Source organism: Anas platyrhynchos, chromosome 1, assembly GCF_047663525.1.
Source record: "Anas platyrhynchos isolate ZD024472 breed Pekin duck chromosome 1, IASCAAS_PekinDuck_T2T, whole genome shotgun sequence".
In the NCBI taxonomy this organism is placed as follows: Eukaryota; Metazoa; Chordata; class Aves; order Anseriformes; family Anatidae; genus Anas; species Anas platyrhynchos.
In genome coordinates this window covers 53,193,193-53,221,097 of record NC_092587.1, presented here as the reverse complement: position 1 = coordinate 53,221,097, position 27,905 = coordinate 53,193,193, and the positions used below count along the sequence as shown (strand labels likewise).

Genomic DNA, 27,905 nt, shown 5'->3' with positions numbered 1-27,905 from the left:
AAGTTGAAAAAAAAAAGTTGCAAAAATCTTGCTCTTCATTATTTTAATGAATCACAAATCAAGTGACAAAAACAAACAGAGCGCGAGGAGATTAACATGAAACCAGCCCCACCAGCTGTTGACAGAAGGTAAAGACAGAATAATAGTTAAGGATAATTCAAGGGAAAACAAGGAAGTTAAGCATCGTAAGAGATACTCATTCTCACCAAGAACATCAGCCAAATCATATGGCAATTAAAATTTCATTTCAAGTGTTTCAAGAAGGTCTCTGCTTTGTTTCTTAACACAGTGAGTCCACAGAAGAGCGGGGACTGGGCTATCCCCAAAGTCATGGCAACAAGTCCTACAGAACGTATTCTACATTTCTCCCAATAATGGAGATGGCTAAAAAGAAAACAGAAATAAAGAGAAAGTGAGGACCCTTTACTACCCAGTGTGGTCTCAGAAATGGAATGTGTCTTCCCAGAGCCCAAAATCTTTGGCGTAGGTTCCTTTCTCAATGTCTGCGTGAATGCTTTAATCCCATGACCGTGAAGGTTGCAGCAGTCAGTTTCTCATAGACTAGAATCATTAGGGCAGCAGTAAGGACTGTCTGCAGGAGCTTTGCTTCAAGGCCTTTGTAGAGTCCCATTAATCCAAACCGCCTAAAAATAAAAAAATAATAAAAAAAAAAAAAAAAACAAACACGTGTAAATAGCTTTCTATAAGTAAATTGGTACACTAGGCAGAATGAATACAAGTTAATGACAACTGTAAGTATCTTAAATTCCTTCCAGATCTTGAGTCACAGTTATGCTTCAAAGTATTTTAAAGATAAACTTCTAGAAGAAACTTGCTTCTTTTTAAGGTCAGAGGTGAATGAATACATATCCTAGAAACCAAGTCCTGTTGAGATTTTTAAGAAAACTTGTTTTTGTGTACTTTTACAGTATATTACAAAAAAGAAACACACACACACAAAACAAGATGGATCAAATGGCAAGTCCAAGGTGGGGGCAAAAAGAAACAAGAGTCAGATCCAGCAACGGTTTCAACATATTAGCAATATTCAAGTCTTCTATATCATGCTAGAAAAAAAAAACAGAAGGCTCACCTCACTCTCTCCCGAAGAAGGTAAAAAACATTTTTAAGACTGCCTAGTGTTCGGTTCTCTGGGTTCAACCTATGGCGTCCAAACTGGAAAAAGAGGAAGAAATGACATTTTGTTATACTATTTCCTCATGCTACTAGGCAGAGAACCCAATACATAGGTAAGAAATTGCAAAGCCTATCCTAAACTTCTTTTAACATTTTCTAGGCTGTACTAGCAATCAAAGATTAAGTGAGGCCAAAACTCAGGTTACTCAGTTTTACACAGCAAGCATTAAAGCAGCATGTGCTACAATGAAGTCTTTTGTTTTTAAGATGGATTCTAAGAAAATGAATGGTGGTTGGCTTTTTGTTGTTTTGCAGAAGATTTCAGGATCTCAAAAATTGAGTCTGCAGAGTCTTAGTACAGATAGGAAATTTGAAGCTAGTTCCTTCTGGCTTGTACAGCTTGCATTTAATAAAAATTCAAAGCTTCATGCATCTGCAAACCACTATTTCATTGAGATTGCATAAGCGAATCCAAAATTTATCTGCCCATCACCAGTCTTTGAGGAAAACACCTGGCCTGAATTCTTTTACTCAGCATGTCTGCATATCCCCAGACTGTTTTCAAGCAAGCGTGCTAGCTGCTGCTGTAATTCTAAGGCTCAGGGTTAAGCTGGCAGTTTCAGCAGCTCCTTTTCTGTCACTCATTGAAACTCTTACCTGGTGCAGGTCAATAGCACTGTCAGCAAGCTGTAACCATGAATTATTAATGCACAGTGGTTGTCACACTTGTATTTATGCACAGATAGCTTTTGAAGTCTGTATCATGCTTCTGTGCTATGAAAGGTGAACTGGGATGAGTCTTACTCAGGCAACTGCTGATTCTTAGGTGTAAGAAATTACCACTGACAGCATGTAGAGAATACAAGCAGATTTAGGTAAGTTGGTAAGTTGGAAATAATAAGAAAATGCCAGGTTTACACACACCCCTTTGCTAAATGTCTTAAGATACAGCAGCAACAGAACACTCATAGAAATCACCCTTTACTAAGCAAATACACGCTCACAAACAATGATTTTGTCATCAGCAACTAACTGATTTCATATTGATAAATCAAGGTTAAGGACTTTTTTTCAAAGGCTGACAGCTGTCTGTTCCCTCTCCCCCCCAAAATGCTAACTAGGTTCCAGGCTACAATGCCAGCCACTGCCCGGATTACTCATAGGTTTCCAAATAACACCAGGATTAGGTGTTTTCTTCTCACCGCTTCTCCACCATGACATTACTCTGTTGTACTGCAAACAGAGCTTCATCAGTGGAAAAAGAAGTTAATTTCTCCCTAGGATGTCAATACTCCATCAGTTACTGGGGAAGATTTCCCAAAGGGACTAGCATTCTCTCACTAAAGAAATTAGGCATGAGTTTTAAAGGGAGATTCTGCAACCCAGGATTACTAAGAACATGAACCCTATTGGTATTTCCCAAGTGGGAATTTAACCTATCCACTGTTTACTGACAGGCTAAAGAAGCAGTTTCAGTGAATAAGGAGTGACAGCAGGGCCATGTATTTTTAATGACTGGAAGGGAGACAGACGTACCAAACTGCAAGGCTGGAAGCTGCCTAGCACTATCAGTTACACACGGTAACTGCTCATTATGTGGAAACGAGGAAGAGAGCTCTTCCAAGAGGTGGAAAGCAAAGGTGTAGACACTTCACTACAAAGAACCCTAATGACTTTGAAAGAACAGTTTCGAGACATTTAAGATTAAAAAGAAAAAAGTCCCGTACTTCTACTTGGAGGACACAACTTAATTTTTATGTACAAGACTTTATGAATTGTATCAGGCTTGTATTAGTTTGTGTAAAGCTGAAAAATTGTTTCAAAAGCCCAACTATGCAAAGTATACCCCTTGCAGAATGTTATTTCTGAAAATATCAAACCTTTGTTCATAAACTATATTTTTTTGAACATCACTTAGTCTGAGTGATAAAAACATCAGCAAAGAAAACAAAGCTAGCTTTAAAACAGAAAAAAAAGTATGAAGTAGTACAAGCTTGAACTGGGCAGCCCAGGTACTGTAGATGTATGTGAAGTGACAGATGCACGTTTGTGCTGTTCTTACTAAAATTGTTCAGGGTTTCTGGCTATCGCTTCTTTTACAGAGCAAAGGGGAAGACGTTTCCTGCAGTAACTGCAGAACTAGAGCTAGAATCCTTGTATTTCCCATCATCACAGGGAAAGGATGGATGGCACAAAGATGTAGTACACAGGCCACTTTATTTCACCATGGGCCACTGTGAGAAATGTCCCCCCCCACCAGGACACCGATGGTGAGGCTGTGCTCTGCCAGAAAGAGAACTCATTACTGCCCAGGCACGGCAGCAGGAACCTAGCTGACTTAGGCTGAGAGATGCAGCTGGTTACTGCATTAAACCATCAGCACAACTTACCAGGGCTGCCTTAATTTTGAAGAACACTGCCACCAAAAGTCAGAAGGATTTTGTTCTGAAAGCCACTGGGAGCCAAATACAACATGAAGTAATAATCACAAGATTGTAGCTATTTCCACTGCATCCATGGGAAGGAGTGAGGGTTAAAGCTGTTCACATACCCCATGGAAACTGCAGTGCTGTGCAATGCTGAAGCTAACACGGAGCACTGGGGCTTTCCTGCCAGTTCTCCTTCATGGCAGCGGCAAACCCATCACAAATTAAGAACAGACCAATGCTGCAACTTATCCAAACAAAGCTAAATTTGCTTAAATGTTTTCTGTACCTATCACTTCAATAATAAAAGCCTGTGTTACTTAGTTTAACTCCAGAGACGTGCCCAGTCTCTTAAAACAGGTTAAGACATCGAATGAGGGCACTGGCTAAGCAGATCATCAGAAGTTGAGAAAAATTCAGAAAAAAATGACTGACAAAATTTAATTTCTAACACATGGATGCCATGGTGTGCACCAGCAGGGTGGTGAAGTAAAAAGGAACAGACACCGATAGAAGCTGTGCAGACACAAAAGGTTTTCAGGGTTGTAACAACACATGGTAAATCTATTCAAGTCCCATTGGTTTGAAATAAAACACCCAAGCTTTTTACAGGCCATGAAAAATCAAAATACATTTAGTCTGCTCAAGTTAGAGAGAAGATTAGAACTAAACTAATGGAAAATTGGCAAGAATTTTTTTTTTTTTTTTTTGTGATGAGCAACTAATAACAAAAGTCCCCTATTAGGCTAGCCTGAAAAGCGATACCTTTAACACGGAGGGCTCACTTTCAAGAATTCGGCTACCTCTCCAAATTTACACAGCCTTTAAAACATGTAATGGCCTTACCACACATGCAAGTTAGAGCTTCTCCTTACTTAGGAAAATAGCGTCACACTTCTCGTGGAAACATTTATTAATGTTTAATGGTTATGTGACTAACATGAAAAAATATAAAATAGATTTTAAAACATTGAAATTAAACTACAACTCTTGCTTACGTACGGTCAGGTTCACGCACTGCCCTTTCCCTTTGTTCTGTTACAATATTATTACTGTATGGGCACATACTGAAGCATTAACGTATTAACATAACATTATCCAGCACACATACAACTTGCAAGTGAGAATAAATGCAAGTGTTTCCATTACCACTACAATTAGCTTACAAGGCTTGGCAAGTGGTTAAAGATATTATTTATGAGGCAGGTCAGCTTCCCTATCACATTCCAGAATCACATTCTGGCTATTGACGAGGTCAGGCCAGAATAAAACGAAACCCATGAACAGAACTTTTTTTGGATTTACCCTAGGTCATCTGGAAACAAATTGGGCTTCGAGGATTTAATTTTAATTTCCTACTTAACACATTTTCTATTTATATTCAAAGAAGTAAAATTGTACTCTTCAGTGCCTAGAAGCAGGATGGTGCATCAGCTGCTGGGAGATGCTGTACTGATGCATTCTGGCATCTCTCCTCCTAGCCTCTTGAAACAAATTGCTTCAGTAACGCCAAGTTGTGTTAGAATGCATCAGGAGGGCATCAAAGGAAAGAGGTGTCTTTGCCAACGACCTGTACCACACAAAGGGGCTCCCAAAAATAGGGGTTCGTGAACACAAAGAGCAAAAAGACACATGAAGAGGCCTTGCAATATACAGAACAAGTCAGAGGCTGTTACCCTGGAATAAAACGAGGACTTACCCGCAGAATTGACTGCACTGTTTGCAGAGGATAAGTGAGGGTGGTGGCAACTGCTTTGGCTATTGCACCGATGACAAAAACATCCAAAGAGGTGAGCTGTTCAATATATAAAGAGCACAAAGCACCACATTAGTCAGTTACCTGTACGTGTCTGGGGATTCTGTGCTGTCACCTGCTGCCAGGTTATCCAAGTACGCTTGGCATCAAAATTTCATGAAGCATTTGGGTTTTCTTGTTTTTAAGAGTCAGAACTATAGTTCAACCAAGCTACTTTCCTACAATTAAATTACACTTTAAATTTTTACCTGCTCACAAGCTTTTGGAATTCTCATTTGCTCACTCTAACTAGGTTATTGAAATACAGTGCAGATAATGCCAGCTAAATCAAACCCAAAGCACTGAGAGTAGACATAAGATAAGGGAAGTGGCATTAAAACATGCCATCAATTCTCAACTATTTCAGGCTTTGCAATATTTAAACTAAGTCACACAACACACACTTGTGGAAAGGTGATGGATTGAAAGACTCCTTGACCACGATTCTATAATCCTGAGACACAGCCACTCTGCTATCAGGCAGAATTTTAGCCTTGATGACGCAGGCTAAAAATCTCATTCCCCTATTAGCTAAGGACACCCGTTGGAACCGCACCCCACCTCCAAAACCCACAATGTTCCATGATGCACCAAAGGCATTGTTATAGCCTAAACTCTGACCGCCTATTTCAGTGTAACAATGTAACAGCTCACCTCAGCAGGAATTAATTACTGAAAATTAGCAGATGCCCATATCAGAACATTTATTAAATTGCCAAAATATGTTGATTCCAATCAGAAATATATGCAATCAATATACTTGATTTACTGGAGACAGGGTAACAGGGTGAGTGTAAGTACCTACTTATAAAACAGATACATTAGAATTTAAACCCCCCTAATTTAAATCATGAGCTGCAAACGATTCTAAGCAAATGTGGACATGAAGTGCAGTTTTATTTTTAAAGGAAGAGGAGTTCACATAGTAATAACTTCCTTAGGGAAATGAAAGATTCACATCTCATTTGGCATCATAATCATGTACCTTTATCAAAAATACACATTTGAAAAACAAACAAATAAAAAAGAAACCCACACAAAATACTGACACCTCAAAAACCCAAGAACCTAAACCAAACCTACATTTCTAAATTTCCTGATGTAATTAACACATGTCAAAGAACCTGTCTTATAACAGAGAATGGCCATCACCTGGCCTGGAAACATACTTACTTCCACCTGTCTTTTCAAAAGCTTCCGTTTAAAGCCTTCATAAAACATGAACTGTATAGCAGGATTGAAGACCAGCAGCAAAGAGGGAAAGGTACCATTCCATAAAGCTAAGACTCCTTCATCTCGTATTATCTGATGAAAGGCATCTGAGAAGAAAGATGGAAAAATCTTTAGAGTTTTGAGTACAAAATTATGAAATATAGAAGATGGGTAAAGTTATATTTAAAGGCTGATATTCAAACTGTATAAAAACCCACTGCAATCTTCTGTGTGACACTGTTCTTCTTCCATTCTAATCTAATGCAGAAGGGAAAAACTGTGATAAAGACGGTATCCTCACACCACCACTGATGTAAATAAAGCTTGCTTTCCATGCAGATGCCCTGCTCTTCTTAGTCCAAGCTCAGAATCACTATTAGTTTTCTTAACCCTCTTCAAAACTGCTTTTTATTTTTTAAAGTATTATTATTAAAGTGCAAGACAGCCTGAATGTGTGGGTGGTTAAGAGATGATGGTCAGTAAAATTCTAATTTGCAAATTGTCTGTCCAAAATCAGACTCCCAGCTACCACATCACCAGGCTCACTACTACTGCAGGTTTTCTGTAAGATGATCTGGACCTTTGCAAAAGGTCTTTGCGTCACAGGTGTGCAAACTACAAACTCTAAATTACCATCAGAGGTGGCAAAGCCCAGTTTCGTGTCAAACTCAATTACTGCAAAGTGACAGTGAAGCACAGAGATTCCACGATGAAATCTACATGTACAAATAAAAGTCTGATCTTCAGAGCCTTTGATACCATATTTAATTTAAGTAACTCTTTGGTTACTTTAACAGATGCTTACCTATTATGCCTTTATAATTGGTTGGTACAATGTCTTCATTTCTAAATTTTGCTCCCTGCAGCTTCAGCCGTGTGTTCACTACCCAGAGAGGAGTGGTCAAGAGTACATTCGCTACACCTAATGCAAACACAGGACAAAGAAAATCAGCAAGAACCAGAAGATGGCAAGGGTTTTCTTATCCCCTTTTACCCTAATTCACACATCACTGAAGTTACTGTTAGGAAGAGAGGGAAAAAAAACAGTGAGTCAGTAATTTGTAATATGCTACTTCAGGTATTCCCCCCGATCTTGTTGTGAATTAGACCAGCAGCACACTGCATGCAGCAGAAGGTAATCTTCTATTCCTCCCCATAACTCAAAATAACCCACTGAATTTGAGCACATTGAAGGAATCTTTAGTGAACTTGTTACTTTGCTGCATAGTACCTCGCACTGGAACACGGGGTACTCTACTTGTTTGTGCCCTACTTCACTCCATGACGTAGAGGAGGCTGCCTGCCTACTTTTAAACAGAAAACACAAAGTGATAAGGGTAGAAGGAGAGATCTAGGGGAGATCAAAACAGAGAGATGTATGCAGTTTAATTAGCAGAAAAGAAATCCTACACTGCCGAAAGAATAAGAAAACTTAGTTTTTTAGATACGCTAAGTACACCTACGGTGGACAACACTGGATTCTCCAAATATCTGAAGACTTTGAAATGGCAATGGGGTTACAAGCAGTAACAAACCCCAACAGTAAAGCTGGAAAGCTATCAGAAATTTGTATGGGGGAAGAAATATAGACAAAGATACATAAGGTTGCAACAAAAAGGTAGTTTAGAACTGTATTTTGCAATAACAGGGAGAAGGATTAAGTAACACTACTTCTACAATCACCTAGTACACCTCTTCCCAGTTCAGTAATGAATGAGAGTTACTTTGAACTACCAATGTAAAAACAAGCTCCTGATCTTTCTTTCTTACAACTATTTCCGCATTACGAAAACTAGCTACTACTTGTACTTTGGTCCCTTTGTGTGGACACTGAGTTACAGACTGAATTACTGCATTATATTGAGATGAACACGCTACATCACTATCAAAAACAGTAAACCTGAAAAAGGTGAAACTTTACTACCTATGTTATGTCTGGTTTTTGTTATTGTTGCTGTTTTTGTTTTGTTTTCCCCTTGAAGTGGGTGGAGAGAGTTCAGAAAAACAGAATATAAACCTAACTATCACAGAATGGCTGAGTTTCGAAGGGACCTCTGAAGGTTTTCTGGTCCAATGCCCCTGCTCAAGCAGAGATACCCAGAGCAAGCTGCCCAGGACCACGTCCAGGCAGCTTTTGGAGATCTCCAAGGAGGGAGCCTCTACAGCTTTTCTGGGCACCTTGTACCACTGCTCCATCACCTGCACAGTGAAAAAATATTTCCTGATATCGAGGGAACCTCCTGTGTCCCAGCTTGTGCCCATTGCCTCTTGTCCTGGCACGGGGTACCACTGACAAGAGCCTGCCTCCATCCTTTCTGCACCCTCCCTTCAGGTATTTATAGACACAGGTAAGACTCCCCTCAGCGTCCTCCACTCCAGGCTGAACGGTCCCAGCTCTCTCAGCCCTCCCTCACAGGAGAGATGCTCCAGTCCCGTCATCATCTTTAGGACTCTGCTGGACAACTGCTCCTCCTGGTTTTGTGTCACCTGGTAACATGCTGAGAGCACACTTTGCTCCATCATCTAGACAACCTCACTGGCTGTCCATCCAGACCACATCGGCAGGATGCCTAGGAGGATCTCATGGGGAACAGAAACTGAAACTATGCCTCAGTGTCCTTCATAAGGACTATACACAGCTCTCAGGTTTTGAGCAACATCCAGCACCATAAAAGTCAAGCTACATTAATCTCTTTTAACCAAAGTCAGCACAAATCCACTATGGAACAAAGGGTTAAAACCCAACAGGTTAGAGTCCAATCTACTCGTAGGTTTTCATGCTGACTCAGTTAAAGGTGAAGTCATAAAACTTTATTTTCCAGACTGGAAAGGAAATGGTTTGGACTTTCTTTTTTTTCGTTGCCCCCCCCCCCCTTTTTTTTTTTTGTTTGTTATTTTTCCAATCTGTATTTGCTACCAGTAGAAGGAATGAGAGATGGATACGGAGAATCAGTGAACACTCTAAGTGGATTCTTTCAATTTACACCAGAAATTATTCCACAGGGATATCCACTACTGACGTTGAAGACAGCCTAGTCATTTAACTGACAAGCTACCAGCCTAATTCCTGCAGCCTTTGATCCAGAATGATCTTTGAAAGCTTACTCCACTGATGAAGCCAACTTAACAATTTCCTTCCTTACTTTCCCCCAACTACTGCACCTGCGCTGGAAGTACAAGGACCTAGCTAAAAATAAACAAAAATCCCCCCAGTTCACAGGCTTTTCAGTATGATCAAATGAGTAATTGCTCCTGCAGAACTGTACTGGCAAACACAGGCACACACTGGTAATTTTTCACACTGGATTTCCTAGAAAAGGAACTAGTATCACCATTTCTTCAAAGAAGTCACTGTAGCATCCACATGAGAGGAAGGGATGAAAAAGAACAGATAGGTCCTCCTGTACACGCTATCTGGGGGCTTACTGTCCCTTTCAGGTGACCCAGAAAGAAATCTAAAAGCTGGCCTCCGAATCCTTACTCTAACAACTCTCAGATCCTCATCAAAAATATTTTGGAATTGTCATATATCTTTCCCTCTGAAAAAAAAAACAAAAACAAAAACCAAAAAACAACAAAACTTACCTCTCCCTGCTACTTCTCTTCAAGACCTAAAAGGTGATATCTAGATACCATGGCAAACAATACCCCAGGCACAAATAAAATACAAGGCTGAAACAGCACCATGCTTTCTGCCAGAACTGACAACGGGAACAGCTTATGCACATGCTTATTGTGAGCTGGGGAGGACATGGAAGAGCAATGAGAGCTGTACAACAACACAGGTCTGCCTACAGGGGCTGTCTATCACGGCAAGCTGGGACAGAGTTTATTTTCTTCATAGAGGCTCACACAATGCTGTGGTTTGGATTTTTGATGAAAACACCGGTGATAACACACTGAAGTTTTTAGTTGTTACAGAGCAGTGTTCACACTGAGCCACAGACTTCGCTATTTCTCGTGCTGCCTGACAGCAAGGGGGCTGGGGGTGCAGCTGGAGTTGGGAGGGGACACAGCCAGGACAGCTGAGGCTGCCCAGAGGGATATCCCATGCCATACAGCACCATGCTCAGCAATAAAGCTAGGGTAAAGAAGCAGAAAGGGAGGGATGTTTGGAGTGATGGCATTTGTCTTCCCCAGAAACCATGCCGCGTGCTGAGCCCTGCTTTTCTGGAAATGGCAGAGCACCTGCCTGCTGATGGGAAGTGGTAAATGAATTCCTTGTTTAACTTTGCTTACACACATGACTTTTGCTTTACCTAGTAAACTGTCTTTATCTCAACCCATGAGTTCTCATGCTTTTACCTCCCTGATTCTCTCCCCCATTCCACCCTGGGAGAGTGGACAAGTGAGCAGCTGTGTGGTGCCGAGCTGTCTGCTGAGGCTAAACCACAACACAGGAGCAGGCACTGAGCATGACCTCCAACGGACTTCATAAAGAAGAATGTTAGTTAAAAATCTAAATTTCACCAGAAATGTATTTTCAGTATATTCCATTACCTGCAACAACCCCAAGAACCAAGTCTTTTCCAGTGGTTGAATGCTGACCTTTGACCCAGAGAGCTTTAAGACTATTAAATGTGTAGAAATAAACAAAATTGGAGCAGCAGAGGCTGGAGATAACAGGGAACCATCCTCGATATGGTGCCAGCCTGATGGAAAGAAAAAAGTCAAAGTAAGGAAAACGTCATGGTAAGGAACAGCAAAGCATTTATGTGATCAGGCTGATTTTACACGCTGAAGGTCCCAGAGATGCAACACTGGATACTACGTACAATACTAACTAGGTATGTCCTTATCATTAATGGAATGATAAACCATAAACCATACTAAAATCCTGATTATACCATAAGAATTAAGCCATTAAGCACTCACCAAAAAAAATAAATAAATAAATCAAGACCAGTTTTATTGAAAAGGAGATGCAGAGGTAGAATACCTTTACAGTGATTAGCCTGGTGCTCACTCACACCAGAAGCATGTATTACACCACTGTATTTGTTCTCTATCCACATCCAGCAATGAACTCCAATCATTTAGGGCACAAATATGCTCAAATTGTATATGTTAACATACAAACTGATACAGTCGCTTCAAGTCACACATTGAAACATGCACACTTAGACACCAAGAAGTAACCCTTATCCTTGCTGAGAATGAGAGATGTCAGCCCAATAGAAAAGGTAACAACCTAGTAAGGAGATGTTCACTTCTCCAAGGACAGAAAATAACACTTCACATAGCTGGGGAAGCAGAGAGAAAGGGCAAAAAAATGAAATAAAAAAAGAAAAAAAATAATAAGAACACTAGGCCTTCAATATAAAATCGAACTGACAAACAACTAGAGCAAGGGAAAAAACGTGTCTGGGTTCCTACATTAATTTTAAAGATGGAAGACTAACTACTGAAATTAATATATTCCACCAAGGAGATTTTTCCTAAGGATGCAACCTGGGGCATGAGGTATGCAGGTGGGAGGAATTTCTAGTAAGTGCCTCGCAGTAAAGTCTAGAGCAAAACATTCAAGCAAGTGAGGAAAAAACTTTACCTACTTAAATTTAACTAGATTAATCACAGATGAAAAAGTGAATAGGCAAATCTACCCTTACAATTCAGAGTAATTTTTCAGGTGCTGTCATTGTTTGTGTAGCTTGATTTAAGAACGATCTCCTAACAATCAATTAGCAAAGCTCCCTTCTGTGACAGGCCTGATGAGCCTGTAAGAACAGGGACACCTTAGCAGCTGACCTGCATCCCCAGCATGTCCTGCAGTACATCCCAAAAGGATAGCAATGTGCATCTTCATTGAAGCTGCACAGGCCAGGAAGAGAAGAGCAGAAGAAATCTCCTTAAAGAAGAGCCTCCAGGATTACTGATTGTTGGAGTTCATGAAAATACTGGGAATACAGGGAAAAAAAAAAAAAAGAGTATCCCCAAGATGGAGACCACAAAGGCTGCAAGGCTGGTAAATGCAGCATCTGACTGTTCTTGTGATGCAAACACCAGGTTTTCATCTTTAGGTGCTCCAAGTGCTTCTCTCAAATGTAGCTGGAGATATACCACATTGTTAGGACTGCTTCTGAAGTTACAGGTGTCACTGATTACACAGCTGCGGTTAAAAACTAACTGTGCGTACTGTTAGTCATCAGCAGAACAGTTTTTGCATCACCTATTTCTTCGGTGCTGGAAAAGAAAGGAAGAAACACCCCCTGCGGACCATGTCTTCTGAATTTGAGCTATTTTTGATGATTTTCAAGCAAAATATCTTGCAGTACATAACTGAGACAAAAAGTATGATTTTGGTGACTCAAGTTGTCAGTGTTAGTATTGGTCATTCATGAACAAATATTTCTGAACATAAAAACTAATTTTGTGTTCCAAAGTGCATCTTTGAGATGAACTCAGTGTCCCCCAGTGAACACCCTTCGTATCACCCAGAAAAGAATGAAAGTGCGGTGAAGAAAGCAAAGGTGCTTAAAAAACTTCTGCAGAAGATGCAATCCATTAGCTAAACCTATTTGCTTTACATCACATCTAGGTGAGAGAAGCACTCTCAGAAAAGCACGCTATGAGACAAGACTCCACAAACTAAGGCCAACAACAACACGTTGATCTCACATTGCAATGCTTTGCTTGTTTTGTTGTTGTTGTTTGTTTTTGCTGGTTGGTTTCAGCTGGGTGTGTGCGTTACTCCAGACATCCCTAAAACTAGTTTATTCATGGCTTATCCACGTCTTCCAATAATCTTTGGAGGAAACAAGGTTTCCTTCTTGCCAGAATTACTGACTTTTGTTTCACAGAAGGAAGATGCCCACTTCTGCAGTCTCTCCAATTCCCAATTTCTTAATTGAAGTTTCTTTGCCATCCTCATGTGACAAATATAATGCAGAAATGTGAACAGGAGAGCACTGACTGACTGAGTGGTTTTTGTGCATACAACTGCCAATTGCTCAAGTTCAAAGGTGTCAAAAAAAATATTGGCCAAGCTAAACTTTTGTCAGCTTTAAAAGTCCTGGAAGCTCCAGTGCACTTAAGTGAATCCCTAGAACTCTAAAGAAAATATTTGTAATGAGGACACACGTACAACTATTTTTCTGCCCAGTACAGACGGTGAGCAAATACTGAAACACAACGTTGCTGTAAGTTAAATACTTTTCCATAGACCTTGAATCTCATTAGCACAAAGAATCACTTGTTTCTTTCCACATGCTTAAGAGAAGAAACTTCCATCTGGGAAATGTGTCCCAATTCTCCCGTTCAAAGTGGCTCAGCTGCCCCACAGTCTCATCTTGGTTATGAGAAATGGACACACCCAGGAATTAGGACAGACAAAGCTGGTTTATCAGGTACATGAAGGCACATTTGTGTACAAGCCTGCATTTCTGAAGAGACACAGCCACCTCGCTAATGGAGGCACAGTTACATTGCTAAACAGCTTGATTGCATAATGTACTCAAGAAAGTTAATCCAAATTAACTGAAGATGATCACATCGGATTACGCAAGTCACATCACTTATGTGGGGACACTTTGAATTAAAGGAAAAATCTGTCCACACAGATACAGGCTAACTATTCCACTTTAAAAAGAAAATTCAGATTAGTTCTAGAGCTTGCCTACATTAATACTAGAGGAAAATTAATAACTACTCACAAGCCTTCTTCTTTGATTATTTCCAGTAGGACTGCTGGTGTTGTCTTCGACTTCCTCTTCTCATCCACTGGAAAACAGAAGAATTGAATTTTTAGATTATTCTGATTTTTAGTACTCATTTTTAATTCCTTAGCCTTCCTACTCTGAACATACCCCAGAACAGCGTATTTCTTCTTCCTTGTAGGGGACGCACATTCTCTGTTTCTGCAGAAATTCCAAAAAGCACATTTCTACTTTCATTGCTAGGTAAGGCTACTTGTCACTGGTGCTCTTCCCCAGACTAGCAGGTTCTTTTGGGCACCAAAGTATCTGCCGTTACCAATTCCTAACCTTAGAGCTGTGACATGAGCTGAATGTAGGTAAGAGACTAGGACTGGGCCACCCATCTGCTCTCAAAATCACTCCTTGCACTCCAGAGCAGCTCTACAAGCAGAGCCACCTCTTGCAGTTAATCTGCAAATAGCTAAGCCTTAGCAAAACACTGTCTTTCCCTGTGTTGAAGGCTGTTCAAGAGCCGTATGGCACCAACTTCTCAACCACCTATTTCTGACCACCTGGCTGATGATCTCCCTCTAGCTCTTAATTAACGCTTTAATTGCAGTCCTAGAGTGTCTGGTGATTCTGTGACTTTTGATTAGGAGATAAAGCATTAGAACAAAGTCTATACTCTGAATTTTTGTAAAATCAGTCAGATGATTCTGCTTCAAGTTCTGTCCCTTTAATCCATTCTCAGGAGTAATTCTGGACTAGTTTTTCGTGATACTGCCCCTGCGGTGTGAAGTGTTCTCAGCAGCCAAAACCACCACCACCACCCCACGAATGTAATACTGCATAATCTCACCTCTTTCTTTTCTCAGGATAAGACAACCTTTTAGAAACCAAATCTGGCCACAGATCACACGGGCTTTCCAGATAATTAAAAGGTTGCCCAATACTTTCAAAAGGGAGAATTACCTTTGGCTGGAAAAATGGTGTTAGTGATTTAAAGGTGTTGCACAAGGCAGATTCTTGGTCATGCAAGATAGGTCCCCTGCAACCACCCTCACAAATGCCCAAGAGAAAAAAAATGAAATGCCACAGTACAAAGAAACTTGAGTTCTGACACTTACCCTGAAGTCTAAGCCTAGCTGTGTCCAAAGGAAAAAATACTGTCATCGCTGTCACGCTGCCCTGAAAAACAAAATAAACTGGCTAAATAGTGCATCAGCTGCTAATTCACATGCCTGACAAACCCTCTGGTAGCCCTTTTCTTCTCACCTGGAAACTTGAGTATAAAGGGGATAAACTCCACATGTAAGAACATTGAATTGAAGTGTTTTTTTGGTCCCAGGCTTGCAAACAAGTTCTTTCACTTACTAATTATTAGATCAAGCTAAAACTAAAACCATGAGAAGCTTTTTGTTCAAAGAGAAAGTTTTTGAAGCCTGTGAGCAGATAAAGTGAGCATCAGGAGACAAACATCACACTAACTCTCACAGCCTCTGTGCTCTGTTGCTGGTGAAGGGGAAAGAATGACACAAGCAATGCTGTCTTACAGTAACATTGCTTTGACTTAAGAGAAAAAAACAACAGTTGCTCATTAAAAAGAAAGAAATAGGATAATTATTTCAGGACTTAATCTAGCATTGTACTAGATTTCAGTTGAGGCAATTAAGACCCACCTACAAAGTACGTCCGCATTAATATTGCACAGCTTTTGGAAAAGATATCCAACTGAAAAGGAACTTGGCTTGCTGCAAACTTGTTAACACTCCCCAGTAATACTAAATGCATTAAGTGGCTGCTAAAGCCATGGGAAGCTTCCATTAGCAGCCATACAGAATTAAGCGGTGGGAAGGTCTCACTACTCAGCATGTAAAGGTTGCAGCCTTCCCCTTTCATTTCGCTGCTGCTCCAGCATAACTGGGTGCATTTTATCCTGTTTCCATCTTCTCAAAGTGAGATTCAGCCTGAATCCTGCTCTCAGGGCAACCCACCACACAGCAACAAACATGTGCTGAAATCAGAAAGCAGAAATGGGGAAGATGGGGTAGAGGCAGGCAGGACAAATGGTAGGCACTTCACCTACACTTACAATGTCCACGAAGCTACAGCTCAACAGAATGTCATGAGATAATTCGGCTGATGAACAGATCGTGGCCAACAAAAGATAGCTTATACCCTCTCCCCCTCCTTTAGCTAAATTGAAGAAAATAAACTAAGAGAAGCAGAGTGATTTCCTTCCTGGGTTTGTAAACACAGCTCAGCTGTGTGGCCTGAAGGACGCCAAAAGCATCACATGGAAGGGACCGGATCTCATGGCTAGGGGTAAGGGAAGGGCAGAAATGAGCAGGCCCAGCCCTTTTCCCAGCAGGAGATCCTTTCGAGATGGACTCAGGCACCTTTCTGAATCACAGCCGAGGCTGACAGGGCAAGTAACTCATTGCTGCTTGCGGGTACGTGCAATAAAGCGCACAGCCTTGTGCTGCTGAACAGGGGAGGCTTCACATCTGCCTTCCCACCACCCTCCCGCTGGTGCCGAAGCCAGGCTGTTTGCCAGCTCAAGTCACACTGTCACCAAATAATCTCCACAACAGGTACGAACTGGCTGAAGCAACCCCAGCTCTCGGTAAACCGTACTTCAACCCCTGCCGCCTCCATTCTGATGGCATAGCTATTTGGGTAGCTATGCGACGATGCGGCCAAGGAAGCTAATCTGGCCAAAGAAGCACTTTTTGGCTAGGCTGCTTTTTTAGTTGGATCAGTTCCCCGATCAGCATCGCTGCAGCACCACACAAACAACTGGCAGCGACCAAGAGGTGACAGTGAGTGGCCAGGACAAGCCGCCTGGGGTGACTTCACTGCCATGCAGGTCTGCATGGTCACAGCTGGCAGTTTGCTGGCTTAAAGAAAACACAAGTAAAATGTTGTCCACCAACATTCAGAGTTGCTTAATTACTGCCATAATACTTCTATAAAATTGCCATTCCCGTAGCTTTTGAAACATGAAGGTTGCTTTAGAGCTATATGCAGAGATGAAGAATACCTGTATAATCAAAGTCAACATGAAATCAAGCTTTTTTTTTCCTGCTCACATTAATTAGTCTCAGACTCGCCTAGGTAGCCTAGCAGCTTTATGAATTTTCACCAAATTAGAAGAGAGACAGAAGTGATGGTGTTGTGATCTGACATGCTCTTCTGATTCATTACTTCAGCACAGTTCATAGGATTTTTGTTGTGTTTTTTTTTTTTTTAAAATTCTTGCATCACATCCCCATTCCACCCCTCACCAGCGTGCCTTACGCTAATTTAAGCAGAAGGTGAGACGACATCAGAACAATTAGTAGCTGTGTCAAAGATCTTGACAAAATCCACGTGTTCCTGCAGTAAACAGAAATCTCAAGGTGGATGAACGTATCGGTATTATAACAAAATAAAAATCAAGGTATCTAGCACAAGGCAGCTGCCCTGGTTTTGGAAAAAGGTCTGTAAGGCGCATGTGGGTATCAGTAGCAGCGGGTGGAAGCCCCAAGGGAACAGGAGTCCAGGAGGTCCAACAGCCCCGTGCTCCTTCCCTGTCAAACCACTGCCGCTCAGGTGCCAGCATCTCCAAATACGAAACAGAAAGCTCATGAACTTACCGTCACCAGGGGAGCTGAGGTACCATTTTATTACCATTTTATGCTGCTCTAAGTTCACGGCCAGGTGTATAAACCCGGCTGGTGTGGCACAGCCTGATGCCAGGGGGCTGTACGGGCGCGGGCAGCCCGTTTGGGAGTTCCCTTTCTCAAAACTGGCAACAAAACCCGCGTTACCTCAGCTGCTTCAACGAGCAGACCTAAACCACCTGGAAGAGCAGGCACCAACCCCACATTTATTTATGATGAGGACAAAACGACCTCAAGCGCCTTCTCCTGCTTCCCCCGGCGGGCCGCTTTACCAGCGGCTCCTATTGTTCCACCGCATTTAGCGACCTCCACCCCACAGGAGCCGCCCTGAGGACTGGGATTAGGAGCAGAGCTTTTGCCCTGCCTGGTGCTCAGCAGCCTGAACGCCCCACAGCCTGCCCGACACCCGCCGGCAGCAGCCACGGGCAGGGCGCGGGGTCACCCCCGGAGCGCTCCCCGCTCACTTCCAGCCGTCCCTCCCGTATCTCCTCCACCACGAAGCCCCCTCCCCAGCCCCGGCCGCCCGCCGCTCACCAGGGCCCCGGACACGGCGTGGACCAGGCTCTCGTAGGAGGCGACGGAGGCCATGGCCGCGGCCGCGGCGCGCTCCGGCTGCGAGGCGCTGCCGGCGGGGATGGCGGCGCTGCCCGCGGCCGCCCCCGGCCCCGCCATGGCGCCCGCCTCCCCCGCTCCCCGCCGCCGGGCAGGGCCCGGCCCTCCCGCCGCCTCCGCGCATGCGCCGCGCCTCAGCCCGGCGCTGAGGGGGCTTTGAGGGATTTTTAAATTTATTTTTTTTTTTTTTTTTCTCGGTGCCTCACGGCGGCTGTCAGAATGTGCCCAGTCACCGCCCTGCTTCTCCTGCCGTTTCTGCAGCGCTGCAGGGCGTTCGCGTCACGCCTGGCTGTGAGGGCCGGGGACTGGTAAAAAAGGCTCTGGACCGTGGGGGCTGGCTAAGAGCCTGTGGAGGAAATAAGGGAATTCCTCGCTTTGTACAAGCACTGTTTGTGTCTCTTCCCCCGTCCCCCTCCTCACACATCGTATGCTGTTGTGTTTTTTTTTGGTACACTTCCCCCGTTTGACCACCACACAGCGGGATATGCCACTCCATTCGAGGAAGGCATTGCTTTAACAGGTTATCCATTGGTCTTCATACACCATGGGTCTTTATTTATCCGTCTGTGAGGAAAATGCCATCTTCTGGGAAGGAGGGGAGGCTATGCAAAGCAAGCTGGTCTGCTTGAGGCAAGCATCACCCTTCCAGCACTAACCTCTCTGTGCTCAGCAGGTAGGTGCCAACACCAGCACCTTAACATGCCACACAGCTGTTCGTTCATTTATACGAGGCGAACACCACAGAAAAAGTTCTTTTTTTCTTAAAAATAAGACTGCCACACATATACAAAAAATTCAGGCTTTAATTTAGAATTAAATTGTACGCATTTCACCAGCCATCTCCTGTCATGAAAGCACGAGGGAGTTCTACAAAAACAAGGAGCATTTATACAGTCACTTTGCTCTATAAAAGTGCATATTTTTGGCATGAACTCCTCCAGCAGGACAAATTCACTTCCACCACTGTTCTTCTTTGCAATTGTGGCCCTAGCTGTGCAGAGGGAAGCTTTAAGTAAGAGGCAGCTTGCACTACAGATTGAATTTCCATTCAGAGGATTTGGGCACAAATTTACATATTATTATTATGCTGTAGTGGCCATTACTGAAAGGTTGTAGTAGCTTTTGGTAGTTTTATACCTGCAGTCAAGGGTCAGAGCCCTGTTGCATAGTGTGTGTGTGTGTTTGAGCAACCTGTCTCTCTCTGTTTCAACTGCTGCTCCAAGGGAGAAGAGGAAATGTCAGGACAGATGCTGGTTGTTATTGTATTACTTAAGTGAGCGCCATTGTGTGGTAATGGGGAGAATGCAGGGCTTGGGGCCTGTCTTCTAATTTGCCAGTTTGTATTTTTTTTTTTGAAAAGTGCTCTCACTTCACTGTTGGACCGTGAATAAAAGAGGCTTGCCAAAGTGACTTGTTTTTCCTTCCATCAGATGGGCAGCAGCCAGACTGTCTCAAAGGTGGACAAGACTGGGCAGAGTGATGTTAGGCCAGAGGCACAGTGGGTCAATTAATGAGTCTTAAAAAGCCACGTGAAGGCAAAACCATGTGGTGCAAACAGACATATCCGCTGGCCATTTGCAACGAGTTGTAGTTCCAAAAAAGCTGTCTTTTAACACCGTGTTTTCTCGTTACATTCAGGGCATCTGCATAAAGCCAGTGTAAGCCAAACTCAGGCATAAGTCCTGCTGTGAGATGTAGAAGTAAGCAACGTTGTTCTGGGGGCTGGTAGCAGCTGCTGTCTGCACAGAATCCTTCACCCAAAAGGACAGGAGGTAAGGGACTTAGCCAGGAGGAGCTTGGAGCCAGGTCAGCTTTGGCATCCACCTTCCTGTGGGACATGTGGTGCTCCTGACTGGAACTGGCGTTTGGATTCGGGTCCCCTTGGAAAACCCACAGGGCGTCTAGTCTGGGGGACCCTGCAGTGCTTTCGTGATCGTAGGGCAAGGGGGGTTGCTGCAGCAGTGGTAGAAGGCCAGAGGGTTGTTGGCTTTCATCAGCTGCGGTGTGGTCTGCAAGTGGCTGGTGCCAGGGCAGAGGTGGGCTGGAGTACTCAGGCAAGAGGGCGATTCGCTAGGAAAATGGAAGTGTTTTCTCCTGATGTCTAGAGAAAGGTGTCTCGTGAAACTTGCAGCGCTTTGCAGAGGTGGGCTTCAGCCACAGTTTATACGTGGTAGAGTGAGGGTAGCGCTAGAGAAAAGTGATTCTGGGATCCCAAAGAGCTGAAGAAGAAAAATGCAGCTTCTGCTTGAATGCAGAAATCACTGTGTTGAGCACTACAGGGCGAATCATAGGAGTGCAGTAGCGTGATATAAGCAAATGCAAGTACAGGGGAAGTGAGAACATTTATAAGGTAACGACAAAAAAAAAAATAAAAAATAGATGAGGTGGTGGCTGGCTGATCTGTGCTATGGAGCAACAAAGAAATTCAGGTGACTGTGGTATGCAAATAGTCGATCACCTTGTGAATCAGGCTTAGGGAAGTTGCTGCCTTCTGGTGTGGTCCTCACGAACAGGAGCTTAGCGAAGGAAGCTTTGTCTCACGGCCACCGCTGGCTGGAGGATCCATTGGATGTAAGTACTGAGGACCGCCCTGTAAACCTGAGTCTTCATAACTAAGTTGTTAACTTAGTCTTACTAATGAAGTGCTATTACTGTACCTGTCTTTGTACAAATATGCTTCTGAGCTGAATATTCTAGATGGATGGTCTCAGACAGCTTGAGATCTGCTTTTCAATAATGAAGTGTATTTGCAGAAGGCGTTGTGACTCTTTCTGTGAAGTGGCTGACAAAGTTGTGCACCTTTTGTGGTTGCACATATTTAAGTACGTTAACTTACAAAAAAATAAAACTTTATTTCTTTATGCATAAATATTTCAGTGGCAACAAGGAATACAAGTTTCTACTAGCTGTAAAAAGAAAGCACCGAGGACTACAGGATTAGGGGCAGCAGTTTACCTTGGAATTTCTTCCTGAAGGACAGCAAGAGAAGCAGTCAGATGGTAACCGTAGTTTGTACAGAACAAAGGTACTCAAAGACGAGGTACTGTTTGTGAGCTGTGAAATAGCAAGGAGGTGAGAAATAAACCAGGTTGTAGTAAAGGGAAATCTGTTATTAAAATCTTTAGTTTCCTAAAGCTCATGTTCATACTTTGAAGGCTAAGAGTTTCTAGAAATTCATTTGTATTGTGTAGTCACAAAGAAAAGCGTAATAGCAGAAGATTGGATCAGCCCCCTTAAAAACAGAGCAGTGTTTAAAGTAGGAAAATTACTTTTTTAAAGTGGGCCAAAGGAACAAGTTATGAGGAAGTTACCAGAACTAGATGTGAAAATATCAAGGTATTACATTGACAATGAAGTGGCAGCTACCAGCCGCAATACCTCGAATTAGAGAGAACCTGTGCTGACGGTCAGCCGTTGATATCTACCATCTGAAAAAGGAAAGCACCAAGTGCCATCTGCGCTTTCCCATTTCAGGTAAAAAATAATAAAGCCTGTTGCTAATAGTTTGTAAGGAAGAATGAGCACAACTGCTCTTAAAAAAAAAAAATTGCTTTTCATTGTTGTTATACCAAAATGAAAGTGCATGAGCAAAAATAGATTTTCAAAGCCATTTGTAAAGCACGACATCTTTTGCTTTAGTCTCTTAGGTGAAAATGTCTCAAACTAGAAGAAAATAAAAGTCAAAACGGAGATGAATTCTGAGCCTCTTTGGCGGGAAAAACAGAGGACAACCAGGAAGTGCATCGGAACAGATGGTAGGCATTTATCAAGAGCCTGGGAAAGAAAACAAACAGCAAGGCACCAAAACTTGGGTTTGATACTTTGTTAATCTATGGAAAACTAAAAGTGGCTGGGGAATGTTTGGTCATCTAGTAAGGCTGCTGAAGTAGCATGAGAGGAGATGAATAATGGCAAATGCAAGGAATTTAAACTGAAAATCATTTCAGCCTCTCCTGCTCTCCCTGGACCTAAGTGAAACGTGTGGGGAAAACTCCGTGGCGTCCAGAGGTTCAACCAAAATACGTTCGAGTGCTTAAGAGGAAGAAACGCAGGCACATGTGTACTGAAGAAATAGGCTTTTGATGTGTTTATAATTGCAATACTTCCTTCTGTAATATGCCGGTCTTCCCATGGTCTTATAGTTATATAGTTATAGTCTTCTTCACTGACCTTGGTGCCTGCAGGGCCGTTCCTCTCCCCTCCTTCAGGAGGTGCTCCAGGTGCTTCTTCACTGACCTTGGTGCCTGCAGGGCCGTTCCTCTCCCCTCCTTCTTCAGGAGGTGCTCCAGGTGCTTCTTCACTGACCTTGGTGCCTGCAGGGCCGTTCCTCTCCCCTCCTTCTTCAGGAGGTGCTCCAGGTGCTTCTTCACTGACCTTGGTGCCTGCAGGGATGTTCCTCTCCCCTCCTTCTTCAGGAGGTGCTCCAGGTGCTTCTTCACTGACCTTGGTGCCTGCAGGGCCGTTCCTCTCCCCTCCTTCTTCAGGAGGTGCTCCAGGTGCTTCTTCACTGACCTTGGCGCCTGCAGGGCCGTTCCTCACTCCTCTCACTCCCAGCTGCTGTGTAGCAGTGCTTTTTTTCCCCATCTTAAATCTGCTCTCACAGAGGCGAAAACAACACCGCTTGTTGGTTCGGCTCTAGCCAGCAGCGGGGCCCTTACCTGACATGGGGCAGCTTCTAGATTCTTCTCTTAGATTTTATTCTATTCTTCTAGATTCTATGCTTCTAGAAGCTTCTAGATTCTTCTGATTCTTCTCATAGAAGACTCTAGAAGAACGTTGCTACTAAGCAACATGTTTTAATATAAATCTATGCTTTGTACCTATGTAAGACAGACCAGCAGCAGATAACCCAACAATTCCCGTATTCCAAAAATCAACTGAATTTATTGGAGCATACAGAGCTCGTGAAGCTGTCCAAGAAAAACAGTGGAAATGCTACAAATGTTTGAACCGAACGTGTCTCTGTAAGAATTCTGTAAGAGAATCTTACAGAATTCTGTAAGAGAAGGAAGAAAACCTGGAACCCACCTATAAAAAGCTTCACGAAGACAGGGCCTTGGGTGTTCCCAGAAACTGCAAATTGGGCTGTAAGACGCGCAGGTGGAGCTCACTGAAGGACAGAAGGCCCAAGGCCTCTGTTTCCTCCAAGCCCTCATTTCTACCTGAAAGCCTAGAAGAAAGCACCAAGTTAAGCAACTACAGACGCATTCTCCATACGTGAACTAGACCTTTGTAATTTCTCATTCGGAGAATTTCAGTTTTGTAGGTGGTTGTACAAGGAGGTAGCAGATCTTTAGAAAGCTGACAAATCTTAACAGGTTTTCTTGGGCCTGCCCACACCTCAGGACAAGGCATGAGGATGCTGCTAATGACTCCAGAGGGGCGAATTCCCTGTCTCTGTACTGCCTTACCTTAGCAAATAAAGGACAAATACTGACCTTAAAGCAATTTTACCTTGCTACTGCTCTCCTAACGCTAAAACAATGTACAGAAAAAAATAGAAATGTACTTTTTACCTCATAAACATACTTCATTAGAGAATGGAAATGTGAAGAATGATTACTTTCAAAAGTACTTTTTGAATCTGTTGCAAAACTTGTGATAAACTGGATCATACTGCCATACATCATGGAATAAAGCAACTACAGATTAACAGGAACGGTTTGAACACAATAAATGGCACAATGATAATACAAACTTGGCGAGACCAGATTTAACTATAAGACCATGGGAAGACCGGCATATTACAGAAGGAAGTATTGCAATTATAAACACATCAAAAGCCTATTTCTTCAGTACACATGTGCCTGCGTTTCTTCCTCTTAAGCACTCGAACGTATTTTGGTTGAACCTCTGGACGCCACGGAGTTTTCCCCACACGTTTCACTTAGGTCCAGGGAGAGCAGGAGAGGCTGAAACGATTTTCAGTTTAAATTCCTTGCATTTGCCATTATTCATCTCCTCTCATGCTACTTCAGCAGCCTTACTAGATGACCAAACATTCCCCAGCCACTTTTAGTTTTCCATAGATTAACAAAGTATCAAACCCAAGTTTTGGTGCCTTGCTGTTTGTTTTCTTTCCCAGGCTCTTGATAAATGCCTACCATCTGTTCCGATGCACTTCCTGGTTGTCCTCTGTTTTTCCCGCCAAAGAGGCTCAGAATTCATCTCCGTTTTGACTTTTATTTTCTTCTAGTTTGAGACATTTTCACCTAAGAGACTAAAGCAAAAGATGTCGTGCTTTACAAATGGCTTTGAAAATCTATTTTTGCTCATGCACTTTCATTTTGGTATAACAACAATGAAAAGCAATTTTTTTTTTTTAAGAGCAGTTGTGCTCATTCTTCCTTACAAACTATTAGCAACAGGCTTTATTATTTTTTACCTGAAATGGGAAAGCGCAGATGGCACTTGGTGCTTTCCTTTTTCAGATGGTAGATATCAACGGCTGACCGTCAGCACAGGTTCTCTCTAATTCGAGGTATTGCGGCTGGTAGCTGCCACTTCATTGTCAATGTAATACCTTGATATTTTCACATCTAGTTCTGGTAACTTCCTCATAACTTGTTCCTTTGGCCCGCTTTAAAAAAGTAATTTTCCTACTTTAAACACTGCTCTGTTTTTAAGGGGGCTGACCCAATCTTCTGCTATTACGCTTTTCTTTGTGACTACACAATACAAATGAATTTCTAGAAACTCTTAGCCTTCAAAGTATGAACATGAGCTTTAGGAAACTAAAGATTTTAATAACAGATTTCCCTTTACTACAACCTGGTTTATTTCTCACCTCCTTGCTATTTCACAGCTCACAAACAGTACCTCGTCTTTGAGTACCTTTGTTCTGTACAAACTACGGTTACCATCTGACTGCTTCTCTTGCTGTCCTTCAGGAAGAAATTCCAAGGTAAACTGCTGCCCCTAATCCTGTAGTCCTCGGTGCTTTCTTTTTACAGCTAATAGAAACTTGTATTCCTTGTTGCCACTGAAATATTTATGCATAAAGAAATAAAGTTTTATTTTTTGTAAGTTAACGTACTTAAATATGTGCAACCACAAAAGGTGCACAACTTTGTCAGCCACTTCACAGAAAGAGTCACAACGCCTTCTGCAAATACACTTCATTATTGAAAAGCAGATCTCAAGCTGTCTGAGACCATCCATCTAGAATATTCAGCTCAGAAGCATATTTGTACAAAGACAGGTACAGTAATAGCACTTCATTAGTAAGACTAAGTTAACAACTTAGTTATGAAGACTCAGGTTTACAGGGCGGTCCTCAGTACTTACATCCAATGGATCCTCCAGCCAGCGGTGGCCGTGAGACAAAGCTTCCTTCGCTAAGCTCGTGTTCGTGAGGACCACACCAGAAGGCAGCAACTTCCCTAAGCCTGATTCACACGGTGATCGACTATTTGCATACCACAGTCACCTGAATTTCTTTGTTGCTCCATAGCACAGATCAGCCAGCCACCACCTCATCTATTTTTTATTTTTTTTTTTGTCGTTACCTTATAAATGTTCTCACTTCCCCTGTACTTGCATTTGCTTATGTCACGCTACTGCACTCCTATGACTCGCCCTGTAGTGCTCAACACAGTGATTTCTGCATTCAAGCAGAAGCTGCATTTTTCTTCTTCAGCTCTTTGGGATCCCAGAATCACTTTTCTCTAGCGCTACCCTCACTCTACCACGTATAAACTGTGGCTGAAGCCCACCTCTGCAAAGCGCTGCAAGTTTCACGAGACACCTTTCTCTAGACATCAGGAGAAAACACTTCCATTTTCCTAGCGAATCGCCCTCTTGCCTGAGTACTCCAGCCCACCTCTGCCCTGGCACCAGCCACTTGCAGACCACACCGCAGCTGATGAAAGCCAACAACCCTCTGGCCTTCTACCACTGCTGCAGCAACCCCCCTTGCCCTACGATCACGAAAGCACTGCAGGGTCCCCCAGACTAGACGCCCTGTGGGTTTTCCAAGGGGACCCGAATCCAAATGCCAGTTCCAGTCAGGAGCACCACATGTCCCACAGGAAGGTGGATGCCAAAGCTGACCTGGCTCCAAGCTCCTCCTGGCTAAGTCCCTTACCTCCTGTCCTTTTGGGTGAAGGATTCTGTGCAGACAGCAGCTGCTACCAGCCCCCAGAACAACGTTGCTTACTTCTACATCTCACAGCAGGACTTATGCCTGAGTTTGGCTTACACTGGCTTTATGCAGATGCCCTGAATGTAACGAGAAAACACGGTGTTAAATGACAGCTTTTTTGGAACTACAACTCATTGCAAATAGCCAGCAGATACGTCTTTGTACCACACGGTTTTGCCTTCACGTGGCTTTTTAAGACTCATTTTTTTGACCCACTCTGCCTCTGGCCTAACATTGCTCTGCCCAGTCTTGTCCACCTTTGAGACAGTCTGGCTGCTGCCCATCTGACGAAAGGAAAAACAAGTCACTTTGGCAAGCCTCTTTTATTCACGGTCCAACAGTGAAGTGAGAGCACTTTTCAAAAAAAAAAAAAAAAATACAAACTGGCATGTTAGAAGACAGGCACCAAGCCCTACATTCTCCCCATTACCACACAATGGTGCTCACTTAAGTAGTACAATAACAACCAGCATCTGTTCTGACATTTCCTATTCTCCCTTGGAGCAGCAGTTGAAACAGAGAGAGACAAGTCACTCAAATACACACACACACTATGCAACAGGGCTCTGACCCTTGACTGCAGGTATATAATTCCATCCTCTGGCAGAGCAGGTCATCTAACCTGTGGCACTTGAGAACCCAAACAGCGCAGCACATGGCTTGCTTCTAACGACAAAAACGCCCACCTGAACACGGGTCGGCACCTCAGACACCAGGATGTGCTGGCCGAACGGCTCAGACACACTTGCAGCTCAACTGTTTTCAGAGTCAAGTCATCAGCTAAGCTGATTACTGCTGCTGTATTTACAAGCCCAATCCCTACTCCGTGCTGCAATGGAAGCAATTAACCTGAAGGAGCTGCCCTTAAGTCCTGGAGCAAGCACGGAACCCAACAGTTACACAACAGTCATTCAGCTACTCGTATCCCAAAATAGGAGCTATTATTTTTGCTCTTCTCTGGTGCAGTTAACTTTCTACACTCACACGTCTGTTCAAACCAGTTTAGCAGCTTAGACATTAATTGGGCAACTTGGGGAACTGAATTAAGTCCAGAGATCTCTCCAGTTAGCTCACCAGATAGCATTAAAAGCAAAACAAAACAGAACCCACACACGAGAAGTCGTAGGACGTGCATTCCCAGAGACAAGAATTCAGCTAGCTTGCTAAAGCTAACACTAAAAAATGGTTAGAACGTTTTGCTAGGGTCAGTCAGCTCTGAATAAGGATAATTGATGTGTAAGCAAGCAGGCAGGACGCAGAGAACAATTTCCACTAGCTGGG

General features: G+C 42.9%; 1 protein-coding gene across 1 annotated transcript; it reads right to left on the bottom strand.

Annotated features, from left to right (window-relative positions):
• Window positions 1–26: 26 nt before the first annotated feature.
• Window positions 27–18,600, bottom strand: SLC25A17 (solute carrier family 25 member 17). The gene is made up of 9 exons (XM_027451129.3): window positions 18,404–18,600; window positions 15,332–15,392; window positions 14,223–14,289; window positions 11,071–11,222; window positions 7,376–7,492; window positions 6,532–6,677; window positions 5,263–5,358; window positions 1,094–1,176; window positions 27–644 (listed from the first exon to the last, which is right to left on the bottom strand). Exons 1-9 carry the CDS (start codon window positions 18,539–18,541, stop codon window positions 497–499), a joined length of 1,008 nt encoding a protein of 335 aa, XP_027306930.1. The 5' UTR covers window positions 18,542–18,600; the 3' UTR covers window positions 27–496.
• Window positions 18,601–27,905: the final 9,305 nt, after the last annotated feature.